At 41.5% G+C, this 25,027-nt stretch overlaps 1 protein-coding gene across 9 annotated transcripts in view; it reads right to left on the bottom strand.

Annotated features, from left to right (window-relative positions):
• Positions 1-23,602, bottom strand: part of palld (palladin, cytoskeletal associated protein) — a 53,173-nt gene extending 29,571 nt beyond the window's left edge. For 6 of the 9 annotated variants that reach the window (XM_032525529.1, XM_032525533.1, XM_032525535.1 and 3 more), the window contains exons 1-6: positions 23,419-23,602; positions 20,716-21,684; positions 1,695-1,870; positions 1,377-1,443; positions 472-601; positions 262-324 (exon numbers count right to left, since the gene is read on the bottom strand). In XM_032525529.1, coding sequence (XP_032381420.1) covers positions 262-324; positions 472-601; positions 1,377-1,443; positions 1,695-1,870; positions 20,716-21,683 — 1,404 coding nt within the window. In that variant the 5' untranslated portion in view covers position 21,684; positions 23,419-23,602. Of the gene's footprint in view, positions 1-261; positions 325-471; positions 602-1,376; positions 1,444-1,694; positions 1,871-8,856; positions 9,004-20,715; positions 21,685-23,418 lie in introns of those variants that run through there. The other 3 variants (XM_032525531.1, XM_032525536.1, XM_032525537.1) reach the window with 3 other exon arrangements.
• Between the last annotated feature and the right edge of the window lie 1,425 nt (positions 23,603-25,027).

Raw genomic sequence — 25,027 nt, 5'->3', positions numbered from 1 at the left:
GACCTCAACCCCGTCAAAGACCTTTAAGATAAATTTAACCACTAACTGCCAGACAGGTCTTATCGGCCAACATCAGTGTTTACCCTCGTAAATGCTTTTGAGGCTAAGGTTACAAGCTAGCTAGGTTACAAAATCTTATGGGAAAACTTCCCAGATGAATAGAGCCTGCTCAATGACATATTGAACAGTCTCATGTGTGCGTAATGTTTCTGTGTCTGCACACTTTTCACCACATAGTGCATATTGTGTATGCCGACCTACCTTGGTGAATATAGGAGGCCCTGATACCTCCCCACCATGCAGTAATGACACTGGGCTCTGCATCTAGAAGACAACATAAAGGTACTTTCAGAACAGGTTGAGTCTACTCAGACAGGTGTCTGCTCATGTCAGTAAAGAGATTTTTTTCACCTTTTGACCATGTGTATGACCTTGTATGGATCTACCGTCCTGTGTGCTGTAGCTGCTTACCCGCTGTGGGGGCTGAGACAGGGGCTGAGACAGGGCCTGGACCAGGGTGGAGCGATGAGGATGGACCTCGGGGGTTTTGGGTGACGACGAGCGTATTGTCAGAGACATTGAAGTAGTCTTCTTTTGAACTCTAAAATAAACAAAGCATAAATCAGTACCCACACGTACTCATTAAAAAAAAAATCCCAAGAAAAAATGAGGCATTTCTCAACTCAATATGCTTTTAGTTATAAAATCATACTTGAATCAAAGAACATTGTCTCCACAGCAATTAAGATGATATCAGTGAGCTTGGCTTCAGTGTGTAAACAGAAAGGGAATCAGGAAGTAGTCTAGATAGAGGCAGATTTATACAACGGATAACAATCAAATACATTTACAATTGAAAGCACCCAGATCGGGTACTGTTGAGGGCGAGCACAATCCTCCGAATGGAAATGAAAAAGTACATGAACATGCACATTGATCCAAATCAACATGAAGATAAATGCATATCTGTGCCAGATTATTGTCGGTAAAGTAAGTTAAAATTGCACACAACTTTATGTGCACTTTGATCTGTAGCTCCACCTTTCACCCAATCAAAAAACACATTATTTTTCATATGAAAAAGGAGAAAAAGATTCAAAAGAAAAGGAAGAAAAGGTAAAAGAAGAGAGTGAAAGCAAATGTGTAAAAATGTATATGGGACAATAATGACAGGGTGTTTGTTTTTTTAACCATAGTAACCCTCTACACCTCTCATTATTTAGATTGTGGCCTGTGCACTGGATTAGGGTTATGGCTCTTTAAAGGCTTTTAAAGGGCCTAGTTAAAGGCAGCAGACCTGATTAGCCGCTGCGGGGCTCAGTTAACCTGCTCAGGGGGTCATTGGGTCACAAGAGGTCATGCTGAAACACACGTACTGAGGCATGGTTCCGGATCTGGACTTTGACACAGCTCCTTCTCCTTCTGAGTCTGATGACGAAGCTCCTGCATTGGGACACAAACAAAGGCAGGGATTCCCATGTGATGGACGCCATCGTAGATGAATAGCAAGCATGTTATGTGCCATAAAGCACTATTTCCTTTGTGCTGTTAAATATTATAGAAGATTAGCCACCATGAAAGCCCACATATACTTAAATGTAGAGCTCGGCAGAGGCGGCCAGTCCTCTCATTAGTACAGTATAAATGCCTTGAGAAGAAAAATATAATAATTTCCTGATATGGAAACATCTGACCTTCGATGTAAACCTCAGCAGAGGTGTTGTCTGCGCCGATGCTGTTGGAAGCCACGCAGGTGTAACGTCCTGTGTCGTCCTCAAAGGCTTCAGTAATCACCAGTGTGTGCAGGTCGCTGTCCCTCCAGATCTGTATGTCAGGAGAGTTGTGCAGCTCACGGCCTTCACAGAACCACCTGGTGGAGGAGGTCAATCACAACTGTACTTTAGGCAATCAGAGCAAATGTAATGCATTACCGAGCAGAGCCTCACAGGCAGAAAAGTCAAACAACAGTTGGATGCACAGAGACACCAGAATCACCTCTTTGGAGCCTGTACTAACGCTTTGGCAAACTGCATTATGTTGATTAATGAATATGTCACAACTGGCATTATCCAGAGTAAAAAAAAGAAGAAAAAACATTTTGTTTGACATGTGACATTTACTGCCAAGGTATACTACCATGCATTTCATTTATTGTGACTTTTAATACAACAAATTCTAGAGTGCTTCAAAGAAAAAGATGACATATTTCCAATCTGCGTAGTTTTGGCCACCATTCCTTCCTACCAGATATAACAAAAAGTTGTTTAACAGAGTGTATAATGTATTGTTAACTTGTGGACCCAAAGATCCAAATCCATTTTGTACGGAGAAAATGGTAAATGTGAGTTGTATTATTTCATCATTGCCTTGTGGCTGAAAATATATTAAAGAAATTAATATTCCAATAAAGGCAAAAATGTAGATAACAGACAAGGAAGCAATAGGAATACACCGGTATGTCTTTTCAATAAAATCAATCAATACAATCACTCTTCTTGACAAATACTTGAACTCAAATATACCTTTGCCAATCATGATGGAGGCCTGCCAATCTAACGCACATCAGTCAACTACTCATTCACACACTCATATACCCCCTCTGGGCATGTCTGAGATTTCATATCTGCCAAACGTCAGCCACCCCGAGGCACTGGGGAGACGCCGTGTTACGGGAAGCAGACACACCCTTTCCCTCCTTCCAATCAGAGCCCTGTGTGTCCTGGCAGGCGCCTGGGCCTTGTACCACCTCCCTTGGGGTCTGCTACCACCGGATTTTCCCCTGATCTAGGACAGAGGAGGGATGAGAGAGTCTACAACAAAATCAGCTTCATCTGGCTCATATCTCTTCACAGAGTTATGATTAAAGCAGACCCTTCAGCACTGTGTGTCTACATCAAAAATTGGGGTCACATCACCCATCTTTAACACACACACACACACACATTTTCTGCTTTCATCAATGCTAAGTTCTTATCTTCTTTTAAGAGTGCATCATGTCACATCAAATCAGGATACCTGCCTACACTCCACTGACACACTACAATACTGTACAGCCTATCAGCACCTTTTTATATGAGAGAGCAGCTATGGCTTGTTCACCTCCCGCCCTCTGCATTGACACGGGGAGGGGCAGAAATTCCCTAAATGCCGGAAGAACAGTTGCTCCGTCTGTCCAGAAGCCTGACCTGAGGACATTCCAGCTATCTTGGAGGGCTGCATAAAAAATCCCAACATCCTGCTGCTTAGGCATTACTTGATTTTTTTACACTCTGGTGTGTCTGTCAAACAGCAGGCTAACTCCTGTTCCAGAGAGCAATCCATCAGCCAAAAAAAAAAAATCAGACAACACTTCAAACGTGAGGATCCACACCTGAAAGAGTGGGCGTGGGAGCAGAGACAGAGACAGGGAAAGTGAATGTATGAGTGGAAAGCATAGGAACAGGAGTTGAATGAGTATGAGTCAGGCCGGGTCAGACAGGAAAAATGACACACTCGGTCGTTGTTGAGACTGATCATTCTGAGCTATTCATCAGCAGCAGTGACAGGTGCAGCAGTGTAGCGCCCTGTCACTCAAATTTCTGCTCTCTGCCATTTTTTTTAACCCCTCTGTACAATAGGCATTTCAGGGTAGTTCCTCCGTCCTATTGTTTGATGAAGTGAAACAACGGAAACCTCGCTGGAGCTATCATGCAGTCAGAAGCCGGTATGTTAAATGATAGGAAACAGATCAAATGATGATGAGACAAATGAAGAGTTGTTCATGGCACGAGCAGGGAGACCTTATCCACTATTTTGTTGGCCCTCGTGGCACCAGAGGCCAGAGTAATAGCCACGCTTCAAACATCCCAGCGGCTATCTGTGCATCAAACACATGATCCAGACAGACAAAAGGCTAGGACAACACAGGGGACCCTGTGTGACTGTGCACAGTGTAACACAAGCCAAATGCTTTAGTACAAAACTGCCAGCATCTGGTGATTAAAAGTAAGGGTAAAATAATTGATTGAGCAAACCAATATGTCTGGGCAGTTTTGTAATCCATTTTTCCAGATTACAGTCAGGAAGAGGAACAACTTGTTTGGGTGACTGCCATGTCTGCTGGCAATATGCTCGGGAAAATCAGGCTTCTTTTGCTGGTTAAAACTGACTGCCTTCTTTTAAGTCACCCACTGAATTAATCAAAATGGTTCACTATGGACTTTGCAGCTATATGCTCTCTGTTTGATGTGGACCTCATATTACAAATCGTCTTCTATATAGGAAAATCATCTGGACGCTGTTAAATCAAACACATAGAGAAATAAAGAGCGCATTGTAACAGATGGCATCATTAAACAAATGACTGTTTTTGTGATGGGGATGTTAAAGCTGTTGATGGTTGGAGGAATGCAAAAGTTTTGTGTCCATGTAACTATAGTGAACATAGGCCAACAAACAGCAGGGGGGTAGTTTTTCTGCAGTGTGGCCTGAATCTGTCCAAATCCAAGGAAATTTAAATATGGCAACATATGTGAACAAAAAGGCAAGAGTTGTAATTCTGGAATTCTTTGGAAGTCTTATGAATTAGTATATATGTTTTTTAATTAAATGTCTTCAGTCATTTTTCATTCCGGTTATGGCACATACTGTAGATCTGCCGAAGCGCCTGCTTAGTCGAGTAAAGGAATGGAAATACACATTTGTTTGGGCACAAGTTGACGAAACACAGCAGGGCACAAGACTCATCATCAGCTTGTGCTCCTCTGAGGGTTGACTGAGCATAAACTAAGAAGCACAAACCATTCCCAACAAGCACAACAATAAAACCCCTTATTAATCAACCTTAATGATCTACCATTATGTATAATTACTGAGCAAACTCATTTAGAGACAGACGGTAATGTTTATTTAATCCCCTCTCTATTTCGGTGGAATGTGCTGAACACGGTGCTAGACCTAAACAGCACATAGTGTTCTCTCCAGTGGGGGAGTGGGGACTTTGTTGAGTCACATACAGTCCAGAACTAAACCATCAATGGTCTCATTTGGAGGGGAAGCTGGGTGTGTTAGAAAAGCAGTCACTCCGTGCTTAGAGAAAACTTGAGTGAAGGTACAAGTTTCTTGGCAGAAAGTACCTTTACCACCCATTTCCTCTTAACACAATACCATTGTAAAACACAACTATTCTGAACATGCCTGTAAAATAGGCCGCAGAGTAACGCCTCACCTCTTCATTCACCCAGCCAAGATGGTGACTAAACACACCACCATCACAATCAACCAGCCTGTCGCCAGCTTTCCGAATAAGGATAGCATGTGCAAAAGCAATTATACACGTCTCAGCAAAGACTATTGATGCCAGATGACGCCTCACATAATAACGGAAGGATGATCTCGGTTTCATGGCGCTCCCTTCACCAACCTATTCACATACCAGAGAGGAGAGCATTACCACACCAGCCAAACCAGAGCCCGTTGCCCTAGCCTCCATAGTGCGTGCTGAAGGCCCACTTTCCTCATCTGACCCTGTTGTTATTTGCCGCTGTTGATGGAAAATTTTATGAAGCCAGGCTCAGTTTCACCACAAACCCAAACGAGTGGAGGCCAGAGCGCAGAGCGAAGAGAAAAAGGAAGCAGTAGGTTTCAATCACAAGAACGACTTTTGACAAGCGTGCAACAAAAAAAACTCCACAAGTCAATCAACAATCGGTATGGGATATAAGGAATAGGTAGAATAGATATGTAATTCCTGAGACATTTATGTCTTTTCTTTTTACTCCTAAGTCTGGTCAATGTTCAGTTTCTGGGTTATGGACCACAGAAGTCAACCAAAGTGCAACTGGACAAGGACAAGAGGAGCAGCATCAAGGCTGTCTTTAGCCATAATTACAAACTACAATAGAGGTCAACTGAAACTTTCCAAACTCTATAGCAAGCAATGTTGGTTTTATTATCCACGACAAAGCAATCTCCCAATTCATGCAAACACAAGATGGAAAGCATATTGGGTTTCCTCTTTCCCACGCATGCTGACTCAAACCAACAATGAATGCAACTCTACAAGGCTCAGGGTAAGGTCTAAAAGCACAACCTCGCTAAAGCTGCAATGTATTTATTCCCACCACAGCCCTCCTTATTACAGTAATTTTCCATTATACCACATAATGCATCATTTACCTGCCCTCTTGGTATGCAATGGCACCAATATTGATACCACTGAATGCATCATTTAGCTGCCCAACAAAATATTCCCCTTCATTAAACCGGAAACAATTTAACATGCCAAAAATATATGCAACTCTACTCGATTTTTCTCTTTAAGCACACAAATTAGTTCATGCTAGCAGCTTGTTGGTCTAATGGTCTGGTTTGTTGGTTGGTCCAGACTTAAATAGTGCAACTACTGAATGGGTTGCTATAAAGGCTTGTACTGACATTCATGGTCCCCAGAGGATGATTCTCACAGACTTTAGTGATCCTCTGACTTTTTCTTTAGTGCCAGCAGGTTGACATGTTTCTACATATCTAAAATCTAAACTTTTGGATAGATTGCCAGGATGTTTGGTACAGACATTCACGTCCACCTCAGGATGAATTATGTCAAGATTACAATTCGTCCAGTATGTTTGTTTATGACCAAATGCCTGCAAAACTAATGGCATTCCCATCAGCCTCAGCTGCTCTTATCTTTTCCAGACGCGGTAGGCAGCTATTTTAAGGGAAATTGATTTAATAAACCCACTTCACACCACCTGCCCAGAACCTAATATCATACATTAAAGTTAGCAACTAGCTGGTAAACACAGGGACACTTAAATCAAGCTAAGTACTCGATTTATACTTTTGATTTATATTTGACTTGACTCCAGAGACGTCATTAGGCCTGGGCGTCCTCCATGTTTTATGAATAACTTGTTGTGAAAGTGCCTCCAAGGTGCCAAATAAAAATGACTAGTGCTCCTTCCATCTATCAGTGTAAGTTAACATTGCATGACGAACATTAGCTGTGGTAGTGCACCAGACTGTAGTTACAAGTTTAATATTTAGTACTGATCAGTTTAGTAAAATACAGTTGAAGTGCTGTGAATGGGTGTTGGTATATTACTGTTTTGAGCTGCATGGGACAACATTATAATTAAATGACAATGACCTAATTGTTGTTCAGAATTACTGTATCAATGTATGTTTATTTTCTAGAAAAAGACTACACCCGATGTTACGATTCTATTAAATTGCATCTATTTGTTTGAGCGTTGTCAAGAAAATGTCCGAGAAAATGAATCATTAGCATCCTAGATGCTAATGATTGAGATTGAAGTGGTCTGCTACAAGCAACCACACATGTCTTGATTAAAGATGATCCATGCAGGATTCCTGCTATATAAAGCAGCAGAAGCCATCTGATGATGGAGCTCTGGTAATTGTGGCACAGGATCACGGGTCAGAGTTCACTGGAATATTCCGGATATCAGACAGCTGCAGATGACAGTCAAAACTTCGAGCGGAAGCAAAGAAGGAATACTATCCTCCAAGGAAGTTTAACCCAGGGGAAGGATAGGCTACTTTAAATCCTTTATGTTTACGCTGTCCAAACTACATGCCATCTTGGACAATGTCTCGCACCCACTCCATGGCTTGTTGCTCAATCACAGGAGCACTTTCAGTGATAGACTCATTCTCCCAAAATGCACCACAGAGCGCCACAGGAAGTCATTCCTGCCTGTGGCCATCAAACTTTAGAACTCCTCCCTCTAAATGTCTAACACGCAGACACTTGGAGAGGTTGAAACTGGACAATATTATCTGTATTATCTGTTTTGTGCAATAACACTGGCCTGACATGTGTGCAATTCTCAACTACTACAATTACTATTATTATTATTTTACTTTTCACCATTGCAGTTCCTTAATTATGTTAATTATGTAAATAATGTATAATAACATTCCTTTGTGTAAATACCGTACATAGCCACACTCCTTATATTTCTTTATTTCTTTATTTGTATTTCTACTCTGATATTTATGATATTTGTGCAACTGTAACACAGAGTTTCCCTTCGGGGATCAATAAAGTATTTCTGATTCTGATTAACAGATATCGTCCAGTGATGCATTACTGTACAGGAGAGCCGACCTAAGTGTCAATGTGCGAAGCAGGCAAATAGTTCAGACTGAATCATCAGGCATTAATTCATTCATTATTAAATCATTTTAAAATGAATTCATATTGTGGTTAGTAGGTATTAATTAGTACCTATACCAAGTATTATATACTAATAAGTACAGTTCTTGCAGTTTGAATCAACACATTGTGTGTGTGTGTGTGTGTGTGTGTGTGTGTGTGTGTGTGTGTGTGTGTGTGTGTGTGAGACAGAGAGACCGAACTGAAATAGTGACAGACATGTGCAGCAGCTGAGCTACGAATGCATGCACCTTGGCACTAATGGGAATGCCCCGACATGCATGCACAAGACATGACAGGGTTTTAATTTAATTAAGAAATCAGTAGAATTAAAAGAGGTGAAGCAAACAGGGTTGGTTTTCTTTTTGTTCACAAAAAGCACAAGCTCGCTCATTCATTCAAACGAGACACATATCCGCTGTTGTTTCAGAGAGAAACATCACATTTTTCCGTAGTAAAAAATAATAGTTAGCAACGATCTCCAAATAGACCTAAATCCCATTCATTAACATGTCGACCCTCGACATGCACCCTCATTCAGGGTGAGTGTGCCCGGAATCTGCTAATCTCCTTTACAACAATGAAAATATGGCTAAACTGTGAAGATGAAGTAACAAAGATTTCCCATGTTAACTCAACTTGTAAACAAGCAAATTACATCCCCATGAAAGATGGCTGTTCAAACTGTAACTTACCTACGCTGTTGTGCCAATTCCAGTTAGTTAAACCAAAGTCACCGACGATTCCCTTGAACTCAGGATGCACACGTAGCCTCTCCTCCTGACAGCATGACACACACTGAGCCACTGACACTCTCACAGCGGGACTGCCACTCTGAGTCAGTCAGACAGCCAGACATACACACAATGCCCGGACCAGGCAGAGGGTTGAGAGGGAGGGAGCAGCCCCAAATTGCCAAATTCCACACAAGACAGAAGGGCCAAAAAAACACATTTAAGACTAAATGAAAAGATAAAAACAGTTTTAGTGTTTTAGTTTTACTGCCCACACTGGATCCATTCATATTCCAGCGGTTGGTTGAACTGTCACTATGTTTTTCTCTTCCTTACAACAAGAATACATCCGCATGCTAGTCAAACACACATACACACTACAACTCTAAACCCCTCATAGGACACAAGGAAACATTTCCAATGTGTTGCATTTTGTGGGCTACAAACATTTATAACAAGCAGATAGTATATATCAAGGACATGGAATTTTTTTTCTTCTTTGTGGAATCCGGTCTGCTGACCACCAAAAGCACTGCAGCCAACCCTCGGCTCCAGCCAAATGACCCTGTCACCATGGCAACCTCTGGGGCGCTAATCTGTGGCTGCAGGAAGGGGGAATCGTGACAATAAAAGATGACAGTGCTACAGTATGTTCTACAGTGTGACGCAAAAAGAGAGGGCATCAAATATAACGGCCCTGACTTAATAAATCCCACATGCCAGAATTAAGTAGGCCACTTAAAAAGCCAAAGTCGGCCTGAACAAAAATAGCTTGGGTAAGTCAGGATTTAAATAGACCACTTTGAGTTGGTAGCACCTGGCAAGTACAAGACAAATGGCCATGGCTACTGTGACTGGTCATGCTTTGCACACAACCATCGCACACAAAATCCCCACACATCGAGACCATTTAAAAAGGACCCAAAACTCCAAAGGCCGAATTCACCTTGGTCAGCAAATTAAAATCTGGTATTTGAGGCATATTTTGAGCCAGAGGGTTGGTGTCTGACGCACAGTCCACAGTAGAATGAAAGGGTGTGGTGTGTTTCTCTCTCTGCAGGGGCTCCATTCGGGCTTTAACACACACTAGTGATATTTTGGTCGCTGTCAATGAAAAGCCTGAGAGCCTACCACTGGGACGTAGCAGATGGGATTATTTGTGGTGCTTGCAACTAGATCTGCTCTAACCCTTGTACAACATGGAAATCTACGATGGGAAAAACACACACCCACACACACACACACACACACCTGACAATGTCCTGTCCCAGTGGCACACACAATGTAATCATGCAGTTCTTTTATTTAAATTCCTCTGGTTTGTAAAAAAGAAAAAAAAATCTCCCTCCCATTTGTAGCGATGCCAACATGAAAAGCACCGTACTTCCTCAAAGTGACAATAAAACGTGGGTTAATAAGAGGAAGGACTTTTACAGTTGCTCAATGTGTATTAACATTCATACAAACACAAGTGCACATGGGCTCACACACACACACACACACACACACACATACACACACAAACATCTGATCTACTACAAACAACCAAACATTAATTTTGTAATCTATTAGAACCCCCGCTTCCACATACTATTTTGTTGTTTAAAAAGGTCTCTCGAGGGTCAGTTGACATCACAAAAAATGGGGGCATGTGCAGTAGTCATGACAACCTCTGTTTTCGCTCCAAGGAAACCGAATGACACTAACAAAAACAGAGACTACGTCCTCTCATGATGTCACACTGGGATCCCAGTATGTCCTCCCAACTGTCAAATAAATCCAGTATAAGAACCAACAAAGGCAACATCCAGAAGAGTCCGACATTAAACACATCAGCCACATAAAATAAATGAGCCCACGTATTTAACATGAAGCCTCTGCTAAGATCAGATGTCTTACTGACCTGCTATTATTGAGACCAACAGTGAGGTTACTTATGTTTTGTGAACTATTTGAAAGAAACCTAGCTGTGGGTATGAATGAGTATAATTCTGACTGATGTGGGATGTGGGATCTTTTTTTTTTTTTTAAATATCTGGAGCAGTCATGCGCCTAGAATTCGACCTAAGTCTTTCCTCAATCATCCACGCTTCAGTACGTACAGCATGTACTCACACCTATACTGAAAGCAGATCGATCAGATCTTGTGCTTCAACTTTAATCAATTTACTAATTCATTCCATAACCCCAATCATCAATCTTCCTGTAAATGAGTAAGTACAGCTGGAGATAAACCACATGACAGTCTGTGTTAATTGCGCTAATTTAAGGTATGTATCATAACTTTCTGGGAACAACAATTTGATGAGGTTAATGCAATAGCTGAATCACACGGAGCAGATCTGTGATCGCATCATGTATGGTTACCCTCTGAGTCAAAGTAACTATCATTATAGCAATATTTCCTCTTTTGATAGTTACTTTCTACTGTTAACATCCTGGTACTTGCATCGACCAGATGCAATTTCTGACTTGAGTTTTAGAGGCAGCAGCATGCATCTGTCCATCTGTGGACCCAGACAAGTAAATATACTGAAAAAAACAAATGTGCATGATCCACCAGCCACCCACGACCTCGCCACAAACATGCAAACACACAAGCATACAAAAATGTTTCCATGACAGCCAGACCACCTCTCCTGGGGTGTGGGTAGTGAGGCAGTGCACCTCAACGTGCATATTTTCAGTTCTAAAGCCAAATCTTAGCTAGTCTGATGGTCTTTAAAGGTTCCGTATTGTAAAAAGTGAGATTACCATGTCTTTTTTTTTTATCTTAGAGCAGGTCAAGGTACTACATAAATATTGTGAAAGTATCAAAACGCTCAATCCACGGAGACGCACACAGCCCGTGTTCAGGAAGCGTTCCTTTAAATGAGCTGTCAGGACTTCCATACAGTTGTGATGTCACAACTATACTATATATTGTAGGTATAAGGTGCCATTACAGTGCTGTTACAGTTATTCCCCGGCTGCAATGGTGGTGCAGAGATACTGAGAGCAAAAATATGGAAGCCCTGGAAAAGCTAACCAATCAGATCACATGGGCAATGATATGAGACCTTTAACCCTCGTGTTGTCTTCCCGTCAAAATTGAAAATCCACACTATTGTCAACACTTTTTATCAATGTTTTTAACTTTTTGTTATGTTTTTGTCCTTTTTTGAACACATTTGACGCTTTTTTTGACGTTTTCAACACTTTAGTTTTACAGTTATTTTTGGAATTTATGATCAATAAACCTAATTTATAGGAAATTATACCTAATGTTTGAGTTAAAAAAGCAGAAATTAGGAATTATTTAAACTAAAATTAAAGGAATGGATGTTGATGGATAATCACTGACTGGAATAGGTCAACTTTTTACTATTTCAAAACCACTTCAGTTTGTTTTTCAAATGCTATAAAAATTAATAAGACGCCCCAAAATTAATGAAAGTAGAGATTTGTACTTGCCAAAGAGCGTTGTGTGTGATCAATTATGTTATTTTGGGGAATTAAAAAGAACATTGATATAGGAAAACGGGTCAATTTGACCCAAGGACAACACGAGGGTTAAGGGTGGAGACAATCAGCAACACACTAAAAACACACTTCACAAATTGGATGCACATTAACTAGTACTGAACTTGGTAATATCCTGTAATTCTGCTGTGTTGAAAACTTAAAAAAAGAAATTTCTGCCAACAAAATACTACAGGAGGAGATAAATGGCAATAAAGGCAACAGGCTGAAGTTGCTGTACTCAGGGGATTGAACTCTGTGACCTCTTCTCCACATTTTGCATTTATGGACTTAGATCTGAGCTCTGATTCGACACGCATGACCCAGACATGGAGCATCTTCCTCCCTTCGTCCTCTTCCCCCCCGTATGAAACCAAATCCTGCAGACCCCCCACCTCCTACTGTCATACATGATATCAGGAGCCACAGCGAACTGGAAAGGGGGGAAAAGGCAGAGATAATTCGTTGAAATGATGTGCAAAGACAAACCCTGAGAGACTGAGGAATAAAGATGCATATCTTGAGTTTCTATGAAAGACAGTTTAACATTCGCACAGCTGTTAGCCCATCACATGTACAAGGAAGGAAGACTTGAGCTTGTTTTTATGAGTCCCGTTTGACCCCATGCCTGCTCGTAAAACAAGTATCCCTGCGCAGACTCTGATTTTTGCACAACACACAGCCAAGTGCAGCACACATGTAGGCCTACACCCATTTTACAGTTTTAAGCACCATGAGAGCCGACTGCTGTCTATACAGTCACAAGACACACAAACACATAATAACAGCGCACATTAAATTCCACCACTTCAATATTGTCAAAGATACGTAATTAAATCAAGCTGGACATCAAACACAGCTCTTTGGCAGCCACGCAGGAATCCGACGTCCAGGAAAACATAACAGCCTAAAATATCTCATCAAAAGGCAGATTACAGTAAGCTGAATCTAATGGCCATGCCTTATCAAGCATGATGAATAGCAGAGAGTCATTTAACAGGTGAACAGAGGAATGTAACCCGGTGCTTACTGTTCACAGCCCAGCTGTGGAACAGACCCTGAGGCCCGGATGACTCAAAACTACAAACCTTAACCTCTGAGAACAGACCCAGACAGAACTGGAGTGTCTCAGATGAACACTGGCAGATCTTTGATGCCTTGCCCACTCTTAAACTAATGTGTACCTGGACAAAGGTTTCAGTGCCCTTTACTTTAAATAGTTGGTCCCTTATTTGTTGTGAGGCCCAAGTAAGTTGAGCTTCTGTGATCTGACAGCAGGTAGTTGGAGCATTCATGTGTCACTGGCCATGAAAGGCTCGCTGAAGTTGGTTAATGGTGACCAACTCCGGCAGTAGTGTGTGCATGTTTGCCGGTGAGGTCAAACAGGCCTGCTGACACTCGGTGTGGAGGAGAGGCTTTAGTACAGAGTAAAGATTTATGGGGTGTCCTCTGCCCATCCTCCTGTTGGACTCGTCTTAGATTACCATCCTCTTGCTGTGCATGACTGCTGCCTTTGTCCACAACAGACATGCTTCATATTAAATCTGGTATTCCACTTCTTCAACTGTCACTGATCCACTTATATAACTCTCCTCAAATCCCATTTTCTCTACTCTTACACTACTCCCTTTCTCATTTAACCCTTACTCACCGGATGATCTAGGTTGGCTATAGACTACAGGCAGAACATTCCTTCTTTTATTGTGTCAAGCAGTTATATTCAATGCATAAGCAGTGGCCAATCAATTTTCATGGTCTACAAGACTCATCTGTTAAGCACTAAATGTGATTTCAACATGGTGCTGTCAAAGAGCCCAGAGTCCTTTTGGCTCTGTGTATGGTCTATGCACAAAGCCAACATTATTAGAGGTCTATTTTCTTGATTAACAGCTGTAAATGCAGTACATTTAGTCTAGTGATAGACCAAAACAAATCCAGTATGGGAGGTTTACATTTTTATGATGTAAATTGAGGGAGCAAAAGCAGAGTCAGCTCCAAATAAGAAGAAAATCAGCAGCGGCTAAGGCTGATGAAAAATTAAAAAAAAAAAAAAAAATGGTATCTGCACTAAAAAAAATCCATATCAGTCAATCCCTAATTTAGACTAAAGTCCACACAGCTACATTTCTGTCAAATACTGTATTCTTAAAAATGAAGCCATGTAATGGACTTTTAATTGGAACCCTGTGTGGCCCTATTACCCTCCATGTTTACACTGTCTTTAATTGACTACGCACAGGGTTCCCACAGCTTCTTAAACATAACATCCAAGAACCTCTAATGAACTTTCCAAGCTCAACTCCCTGACATTCAAGAACACAACACGGCATAGTTTGAGACACGGATCAAGGTTAATTACTGTTGCAACACTGAAAATTTGTATAATGAGAACGAGCAGGCTTTACAGAAGCTCCCAGACAACAATTAAAGAGAGAGCGGCTTAGATGTGTAAACACTTAGTTACAGTGAGGCAGACTATGTGGTCTCTTGCTTTCTCTTCACAGCACAGCAAAATAATGTTTAGCCTTTTTATTGGCGTTAAGAACAAAAAATATCAAAAGAACTTCAATTTATAATCCTGCACAAAATACATAAAATCAACCACTTTAACAACCCATGTGTATGTTCATGGCCTTGATATTTCTTTATCTCAAATTAACAGACTTTCATGGATTTAAGGACCCAAGGGAACTGTGTATGCAAGAAATGGAAAAACACATAATTTAAACTTGGTGGTCTGAGTGGTCTAGATGTCCATGGTTAAAGCTAGTGTGTGTGTGTGTGTGTGTGTGTGTGTGTGTGTGTGTGTGTGTGTGTGTGGTTTTTGTGGTGTGGGTGGTGTGTGTGTGTGTGTGAGGGGGGGGGGAATAACTTATTTTACAAATAGGATGGAGTTGCTGTATATGACAGTGGTCAGCTTCAAGAGCCTCCTAGACTCTGGGACAGGAGCAGGAAAAGTCTCACCTCGTTGGGTGAAACTTCACACTGTGTCTCCAGGCCGGCGGAGGGCCAGGGGCCCCCGTCGAGGCTTAGACAGGACAGCTCCATTCATCACAACTGCCATTAACGTACCACTGAGGAATAGCTCTGACGTGTGTCCATCTGAGTGTTTTACTGCTCATATCTTAATGCGTTGCTTTAACTCGTTGTGCAAAAGTGTACATTCTGTCCAGAGGTGATTTAGATTACATGAAAGTTGCTTTGGCTGTTTATGAACAAAATTCTTTGGCGGCCTGCAGTGAACATGCTCGAATGTACTCCCGCCTTGGACACGTCTTTGTACACGTTTAACACACAGCCATGAACACAGTTTAGTTATCAGCATGGTGAGAACTGAATAATACGTCAAACTGACTACCTCACAGCAACTTGCAAAATCTCAATCCAGAATCCGTAGTTAAAGTTGGTGTGAACGTTTCACGTCTCAGGAATGTTAAGTTTCTGTCAAATAGTCCCCATATAGTTTAATTTGTAGTATGAGCGCAACCACACAGTCATTCCAGGCTCCCTCATTATTTAGAGCTTAAATATGAAATGACATCATGCTCGCAAAATTTCAATCAAAAAAAAGGAAAAAGAAAAAGCAGGTATAAACATACCAGTGTTTTTTTTTCCTTTCTCCTTCTCCTGCAGAGATCAAATGAGCCCATGAGGGAGAATTTAAAATGATGGCCTTCCTGAAACAGGCCAAGCAGTCAGCATTACAGTCAGGCTACGTCATGAGTCAGCAGTGGGTCACCTGCTATGACCTCGCTGGAAATCTGTTTCACACAAGGTTGGAGGAAGGGCTACTGTACTGTTAGCTGGTATAGGAACTGCTTTTTTACACGCATTCAATTTAAATGCTTTACTCCCAATTTAGATGAACGTAAAAAACATCTACAATCATGACATGACATGGCATTTGGACAAAGAAAAAGAAAACCTAAGATTACTTATTTGATTCTTTGTCATCTTTATGGCCCTTACGTGATGCATTTTTATTGAGTTAAAATAAAAACAGGGGCAGCATCTGTCAGAAAGTATTGGAACTGTGACCGAGTGGTATAAAGTATAAGGAGGTAATAACAGGAGGGGACACAAGGTATTTCCCGGAGCCTCAGATTAGAGTGATTTGGCCCTTCTGGCTGTAGAGGGATGGATTATTCCACAATTTGATCCAGTGTTTCTAGGACTGAACCATATCTGTAAGAGGGAGAAAGAGGCCTTTTGTGTAAGATTTTTTAATTTAATCATTGCATTTTCCCAATGGAATAAAATGGGACCATTTTTACTTGGATTACATGTGTGTGAGTGTGTATGTCCTGTTATGTCTGTGGGTCTGCTGCTGTCTATGATCCTGTCTGTCAATCATAGCTCAAACAGGATATCATGTTTGAATTTGAACAGGATCATACTGTGTATTTGAATACAAATTCCATCATCAAGCCACGGAATGTAGTCTCCTTGTGCTCTCCTTGTGTTGATTTAACAGCAAAATTCATCGGCAGTCTCTCATCTTCCAAGCGTTTCCTCTGTGGTTTCGTGCATGCGGCTCCTCTCTACTGTAACTGCCCATCTCTCTTCATTCAACTCCAAGTCAAGTCTTGAAATGCCTTGTTTGTACAGCAGGCAGTTAGTGTAATGACATGGAAGAGCATCAGACAAAATGCCTTAAATAGCATGCTGAGCATGCCACAATTGAAGATGGATTTTCTCCGTCTGCTTTGCAATGCATTGAAATAGTGAGGGATCAGTCATCAGGCACCCGCAGCGTGTTTGGCGTTCTGCACAACCAGACCACACACACCATCAATTTTGTTTAGAAAGGCTCTCTTTGACAACACAAACACACACACACACACACACACAAACACACAACGGTCTTACACTGACTGCATACATTCCCCTATTCTCTCATGCCAACAGCTAATCTTAACCCAAAACTAGTCCCTTGAAGATTTAAAGAAAGGCCAAAATGAGAGGTTCCCACAAGGATAACACACAAACAAATCCCAGTACTAGAGATGCATCATTACAAACAGAGCATTGCATAAAACATTGTGTGAGAGGAGCATGAGGACACATTGAAGAATACCAGGCGCTCAGCACCGTAAGGCTCTCCGGCCGAGACAAATTGTGGTTGACCACGGAAAGGCCGCGCCCAGCACCCAACCACCAACCACCAGGAATGTCTCTTTCACTGGCCGTGCAAAATGCTGGCATCAGCGCCGCAACAACTCATTAGCCTGAGTGAGCGAGGAGGTGAGAAGGTGTGTGGCAGCTGCTTGGATAGCAACGGCATCAAAGGTGCGGCCCATCGGAGATTAAATAAGTCATTTTATTTTACTTTGGAAAATTATATTTTAAAAAAAAGACACACGCACGTCTGCACGCTTGTACATACATACAAATAACAGAGATCTAACTTTCAAGGATAAGTTGAAGCCGTTGAATTTCCAGTGCAACATCCAGAAAATGAAAATAGGTCAAACTACCAAGATGCACAAGAAAAATGAGACGCACACATGCACAACATGCAGTCAGTCATGCCTAGCTGACAAACTGCTTGATTTCCCTCATGCTGGTATTTCAGACAAATGAGTATGAGATGTGTGAGTTTAATTAAAGAAAAGGTGAATCAAGAAATCAAGAAATTCAGTGGAGAGTAGTGTTTTTTTTTACTTTAACTATTTAGCTGAGTAGAGGGGGACATGGTCCTTTTTTTTTTTTACTGTATACTCATATATACTCTGTTTATAACGGCCTATTCCACCTTAATGTCTATTGCTCTGCCTTTTCTGTTGCTTTGCTGTATAGTATTTGTTTTGCCATTGTATAGTATTGGTTTTGTTTTGCTGTATAGTATTTGTTTTTCTGTTGTATAGTATTTGTTTTTCTGTTGTATAGTATTGGTTTTGCTGTTGTATAGTATTGGTTTTGCTGTTGTATAGTATTGGTTTTGCTGTTGTATAGTATTGGTTTTGCTGTTGTATAGTATTGGTTTTGCTGTTGTATAGTATTTGTTTTGCTGTTCTTAATTTATGAATTCCCTGTGCGGCGTCCTTGAGTGCCAAGAAAGGCGTCTTTAAATAAAATGTATTATTATTACTATTATTATTATTAAACTCATATACTCATCAACACATACAGCTAGGGTTGCAGCAGAGAAAGCACTGACTCTGGGTTTCTCCTCCAGCTAATCTGAGATCTCAGGACAGATGCAGACGATAAACCCTTTCTGTAACTGTACTTCTTAAGATGTCCTCATGTGGAGATCTTTTACGCTTCCAGAACTTGAAGATGCTCCGTTATGTTTTGATTAATATATAATTTGCTGCCATCTAGTGTCCACAATCAATAGCCAACACAGAAAATGACAGCAATGCTTTAACCACACAAACAGAGCTGGCACCGCGGCTGAACACACACAATCTGTCAAACTATTAAAGCTTCTGCACAAATGTGCATTCGGTTAAAAAAAATCCTTTCATTTAATTCAATTAAGTTTCATTTATAGTATCAATTCGTAACAAGAGATCTCAAGACACCTACAGATAGAGTAGGTCTAGACCACACTTTATCATTTACAAGGACCCAACAGTTCTAGTAGTTCTGTAACAACAGCTGAGTTCACTTTTATAGAGATCATAACCTTTTTGGGACATTTGTAAACTGCACATTATTACACATGATTATGAAATTATAGGGGGAAAACACAAAGTGCTCACCAACAGTTCTTATATTTCTACTTCACTTCTCTGCGCTTCCCATTAATTTTCTCTATCATATAACATCACTATAGTCACAATGTCTAGGCTCTCCTGTTTCCCTGTGGTTTTACATGCTACACGCTACCTTCGTGTTCCCCAAGAAGGTGTGAAGAGATGTAGAGCCTGGTAACTGAAAATGCATCGGCTGCATTCCTGTGCCTGGCTCCTGTTGGCCTGGAGACTATTTATACAGCCGCAGAAGAGGCCCCTCATAGCCTACTGGGGAGACGCAGGTCCTGGGCCACTGACTTTATATCTCCTGATTACACAAACGCATAAAAATCCCACACATCATCTGTTCAAAATTATATGGAAGTGAACCTGTTTAACTCTATCGGATCCTTTGGAAGGTCCAGAATTAGAACCTCAGACAAGACGTGAACTGGTTGAATGCACGTTCATTGAAGTCCTAGGTAAGATGGCAACTTTTCAAAAGACATTCAAACTTTAATGGCATCTTGATTTCTAGTCATGTAGTTATGCAATGAAGGAGCTATTCTGGTTATTCTGGTCTATTGCTACTCTGAATAGTAGGGTTTATTAGTTTTAAAAAAGGTTAATATGGACAGTATGGTCCAGGATCAATGAAAATGTGCCAAAAAGCTAACCTATTGAGAGGAATGGACACACATCTACAGAAGGACCATCCTTACAGCCCTGAAATCATCACATTCAAACAGATTGCAACTTTAATTAGCACAGGTGTGTCTCTATAGTAAACAGCAGGCATGTTGACTGAGCTGTGATGTGGACACATCTAGAAACAAGAGAGGAGTGTATTTTTAGTTTGCTGATGAACTGGTGCAAATAACCAGGGGGAAGGAGTGCTGTCCTTTGAAATGGAGTAACAGTTCATCAAAGCATAAATTAGACAGTGTCCATCCTGTTTCCCTTGAACTGGCACAGGTACCAATGGACACGGAGTGGAAGTCCCCATAAACCCAAAACCAGGTGCTCTGCTTGTCAACACATGGGTAACTGTCACCTCCTGGCAGCCTCCCATCTCTCTCACCTTATCTCTAATGGCCAGGCTGAATCCGCATGCCTGGTCTGGTCAATATCACTGACACTGGGATATAAAGGTCTGTTCATATACTGTAGGTCAGCGCATTCTTGGATCATGTTCATTCAATATCTTGAGACTCTGAAAGCGTCCTCTAATGTTACCTGCCTGTGTATGCCTTTACTTCAACGGTTAAAAAACAAAGTTCTTGCTAGAAAACAACGTTTCATTTGAAACGACAAAATGTCATTTCACTAAAATTACAAAAAAAGACAGATGTATTTACTTTCCCCTAGTTATATCTAGCCATGCAGGAACTTTAGATTTGATTTGCCTCCATGTACACTACCAATCAAAAGTTTTGGGTTCACTTAGAAATTTCCATTGCACTCCATTATAGACAGGAGGATAACACGGTGTAGACTGCACCGATTGTTTCAATTTTTCTCTCTACCGACAGCACTCCAAATTTACAGACAACACTGCTACCTGTTGGAATCGACTGGAATTCTCCTTTAACGGACGTTGTGGTGAGACTGTTTTGTCAACCAAGGTCAACCTTACCTGACGAGTGGCAGGGGGTTTCCTACGACTCTGCATTCCAGACGAATGGGGTTTCCTTCTGCCACCTCCTGACTCTTCAGCTTTTGGAGGAAGCAGGGAGGAGACAGCGGTCCGTGTGCGGTAGGAGCTCCAGAGTGTTGGTGCCTTGCAGAAGCTGCCACTCCAGGCTGAGGCTGCGGGATCATGGCGGGCTGGCTGTATTGTGTCTCCTCTGGCTGGCAGGGAGGCAGAGAGGGAGCAGAGACTGAGCCCTGAGGGACTGGTCGCCTGCTCCTTGGAGTTAGGTAGCCACTATCAGGAGAGGAGGAGTCCTCCTCCACCTGCTGCTCCAAATGAGCAGAACCTTTGAAGATGGACGACAACTCCTCGATGAACGTCGCAGCTCGGCTACAGAACTCTGTGGCAGAAGCTGCCCGATCATTCAGCTCCAGGCCTTCATGAACCAGCCTGGGTTTATCCTGCTTATAAACCGGTTGGATGGGTTTGTGGCGGACAACCTTCTCAGCAGAGGCTGGAGCCTCACAGGGCACCTGTACGGGTTTGCTGAGGTTGGCGTTGTGGCTGGAAGAGTCCTCTGGGCAAAGGGCTTTGGTCTGGTCCTGCAGGTTTGGGCTTGTGGTGAGGTTTTCAGTAGTCTGGGGGGGAACAGGAAGGAAGGGGACTTGTTGGAGAGCCTGCTCCTGGGATGTAGGATTAAAGGGTCCTAGATCTTCAGATTCAAATGTGTCACCAAAGGCCTCCAGGGCCAGGTCCAGGCTACGATGAATCTCTTCTGCACTCAAGAAGGCAGTAAGATCTGCAAAGTCCCCATCTCCAGAATCCCGCTCTGTCACTGAGTCCAGGTAGAATTCCCCATCAGAGGAAGCCTCTGAAAACACCCCCCCATCGCCCTCCGAAGTCCCCCCTCCTGCCGGGTCCTTCAGCAGCAGAGAGATGGGGAGTGGCTGATTCCAACTCCCGTCCTGCATCCTGAAACACACATCAGCAGTCATTATCCAGCAAATGACACATATTTACACTGGAGACAGTTTATAAAGTGCATGAGGCCATTATGATTAAAAACGGACATGACAGTTACAGGAGGAGTGACGTGTAGTGGCTCATTTTCTCTGCAGCCATAGCTGGCAGGATGACTCAGGCCGGTGTTGTCTGGATGCAGTTGGTGGGATTTAGCAAAGGCCTTTACTAAGGTCATAGTGACACGACTGGCATTTCTTCCACGCTGTGCTTCTGTCAGGATATTTTACCTCATCACTCTGTTCTTTGTTGTCCTAACTTGACTTGTGTTTTACTCCACATTAACAGATTGGTTGTTTAACAGTTACAGCTAAAACAAATTATTATCATTCCCAATGGATCCAAAGGTGGTTTTTCGAGGAATCAGTTGCATCAAACAAGGTTATTGCACAAAGCCATGTCCAACAACACACAGAATATATGTATTTTTTCTGTTCTTTGAACGTATGTAATCACCTAAATTGTAAAAGTGGATATGTTTATACCATAAATCTATAACATTTTTCCAAACTATAACCATTTTGTTAATAAGTGCCTGTCTGTGTGTGTGTCTGTTGCTGCGTGTGTTGTTTTGTCTCCTTCCCTCCTGTCTTTCCTCTGTTTAATTATTATTTGTGAAAATGTTAAAAATGTATTATTTATTTTTTATTTTTTTGGCCCTGAGACGTATTCTCGTTTCAGTGCATTTTTTGTAATCGTTACTGGGGGGTTTTTTTTGTGTAAAAAAAAAAAGTGATGGAGAGACTCCACACAGAGGCCATGAAACAAATTAAATGTGCACAACAACACACACTGTCTGTCCTTTACATTCATGTCTCCTGATGCATCCTTGTATTATTACAAGGATTTTACACAAGGATACAAGGATATTATTACTTGATACAGCATGTTTGAGTTTCCACATTTGGACTCAGATGTAAAATAGGTCCCATGCAGTTTAAAAGGGGTTTTCATCTGTGATCTCTGTGAGATCTGACTCTTGGTGTAGAGTGAAGCAGTTGGTGAAGACACACACACGAGGCAGTGAGCCACTCAGAGCCTCATGGCGTCCTGTAGACCAGCTGTTGTTATTTTTAATCCCCTGGGCTATGTTTCACAGCAGCAGTGCAGCCCCACCCACCCTGAAACTCAGTCGCTACCTTCCAAAGCACACAGGTACAACAGGACACACACACACACACACACACACACACACACTCATCCACTGACAGTCACTGGGCGCCCGCATTAAACGGACAAGTCATGAAAACGTTCCATCATCTGAAGAGAACAATAACAACAAGTGCCGTGCTTATTAAATATGAATGTGGGAAATTTTAAACACTGAGACTGATTGACAGAATGTTAACAACTGTCGGTGCTGTCAGAGTTTCCACACACTCCTATTTGATTCAAGATTTTACAAGCCTTATTAAGTTAACTTCAAGATTTTCTGCATTGTATACATGCATTTTCACGGTATTTGTGAAATTGAATACAAATACATGATTATAAATGAGAATTAATGAGCATGAGAAGATAATGCAATGTTTGAATTTGACTGATTATGTATATAAAGACTACATTTAAAACAGCTGTACTGTTGCATTAAGTGAATTGGAGCATACTTTTTGATAAATTATGAATTAAATTAAGAACCAAACCATAAAATACTGTTGAGTATCAACAAAACAAAGCTAAACTTACCTTGAAGTTGGCTATTTGTCCTAACACTTTCTCCTGGTTTCGTGGTTCGTGGTAGGTTTATCTTGCTTAAACAGCCAAAAACAAGCGTCTCTTTCCAGAAGAGCAGCGTTATTGGTCAGAGAGGATCTCTCTGGCTCAGGGTCCAATTGCGTACTGCCTCTGCAGTGGCCTGCTGTCCCATCTGTCCCGGTCTCTGGTGGCTCACTGTGTGGGGCTATATTTGGCCGGTGGCTCAGGTTTCACAGCCAGAATATTGGCAAGAAGAGAGAGTGTTAAGGTAGTCCAGGGGAACAGAAGGTAGTGATGACATTTTTACAGAACAAGTGTTTTTATTAATCAAACACAGAAAAATAGTGCCCCGTGTAATATTTGACACACACACACATGCCTGTAATATTTGACACACATACATGCATGTATAACAACAGGGGTTCATGCAAAATCAGAAGCGCTCATTGTGCATTGGTCACTTTGGTTTGAACAATGACTAGATAATAAAAATCCTGCTGAATATGTCTTTTTTTGGATGAGTTATGGTTTGTCTAGTAAAGACTTCTAATGAGACACAGTGAAGTGACAGCAGCTTGGCAGTGTTGCCACTGTGTCCAGCTGAGTGGACGCAATGACCCCACACCACCCACTTATGTGTCTTAGCTTTGGGGAAGTTATTGTTAAATAGCTCTGGGAGGATTCAGCAAAGACTAGTGCTAGACATACAGGTTCAGCACCGGGTTTGGTCAATGCTGCTAAAATAGATACAGATTCTAATAAGGCACAGCTCCGTAGCATTTTAAACTGTCTGAGTTAGACTGGACAAAAGACAAAACAGTGGGTTAGAAGGGCAAAGACAGTCCAGGACCATGCAGTCTCACTTGGGCTATTTCTAGGCCGCTATCACATTTTGTGCACTTAGAGCTATTCTGGTTCTTCATCAATCTACTGATTACAGTAAGTGCCAGTGACAGGTTCGGGAGGAATTTCCACTGTAATGACTATCTAGTCACACACACACACACACACACACACACACACTCTCACTCACACATAGAGAGTCAGCTAATTAGTTATCCTCTAATATTCTACTTACTCGTCCTCATACCCAATTAATAATAACTGAAACTAAAGTAGGCTACCACTTAAAAATATCTGCATTATTTAGTGGTGACTTGTACAACATGCATACTTGCACTCTGCTGTGATCTATGTAAAAATAGTAGCCTACTGGAACATTTCCAGCACTCTATACACTAAGTGCCCACCACAACACTATTCCTCGCATCAGAGATTATGTGAACATGGTGGCCTATGTACAGCATTTCTCTATAGTTTTTGAAAATATTGCTAGAAGTTCCAGAGAATTTCTTTCACGTTAAGCATCACTGCATTGCTTGAATGGTTATATGCATAGCATAGCATCACACTACACACAATATCTGTGACAAACTACTATCACTATCATTAGATTAGATTAGATTAGATTAGATTATACTTTATTCATCCCACGACAGGGAAATTTTGTTGTTACAGTAGCAGCATTTTTCAATAACAGCAAAAAACAATAACACACAAACAAGTAAGCACACAAGAAATACAGGAAAGCAATAGACAA

Source organism: Etheostoma spectabile, chromosome 9 (genome assembly GCF_008692095.1).
Source record: "Etheostoma spectabile isolate EspeVRDwgs_2016 chromosome 9, UIUC_Espe_1.0, whole genome shotgun sequence".
NCBI lineage: Eukaryota > Metazoa > Chordata > Actinopteri > Perciformes > Percidae > Etheostoma > Etheostoma spectabile.
This window is presented reverse-complemented; position numbering and strand designations above follow the sequence as displayed.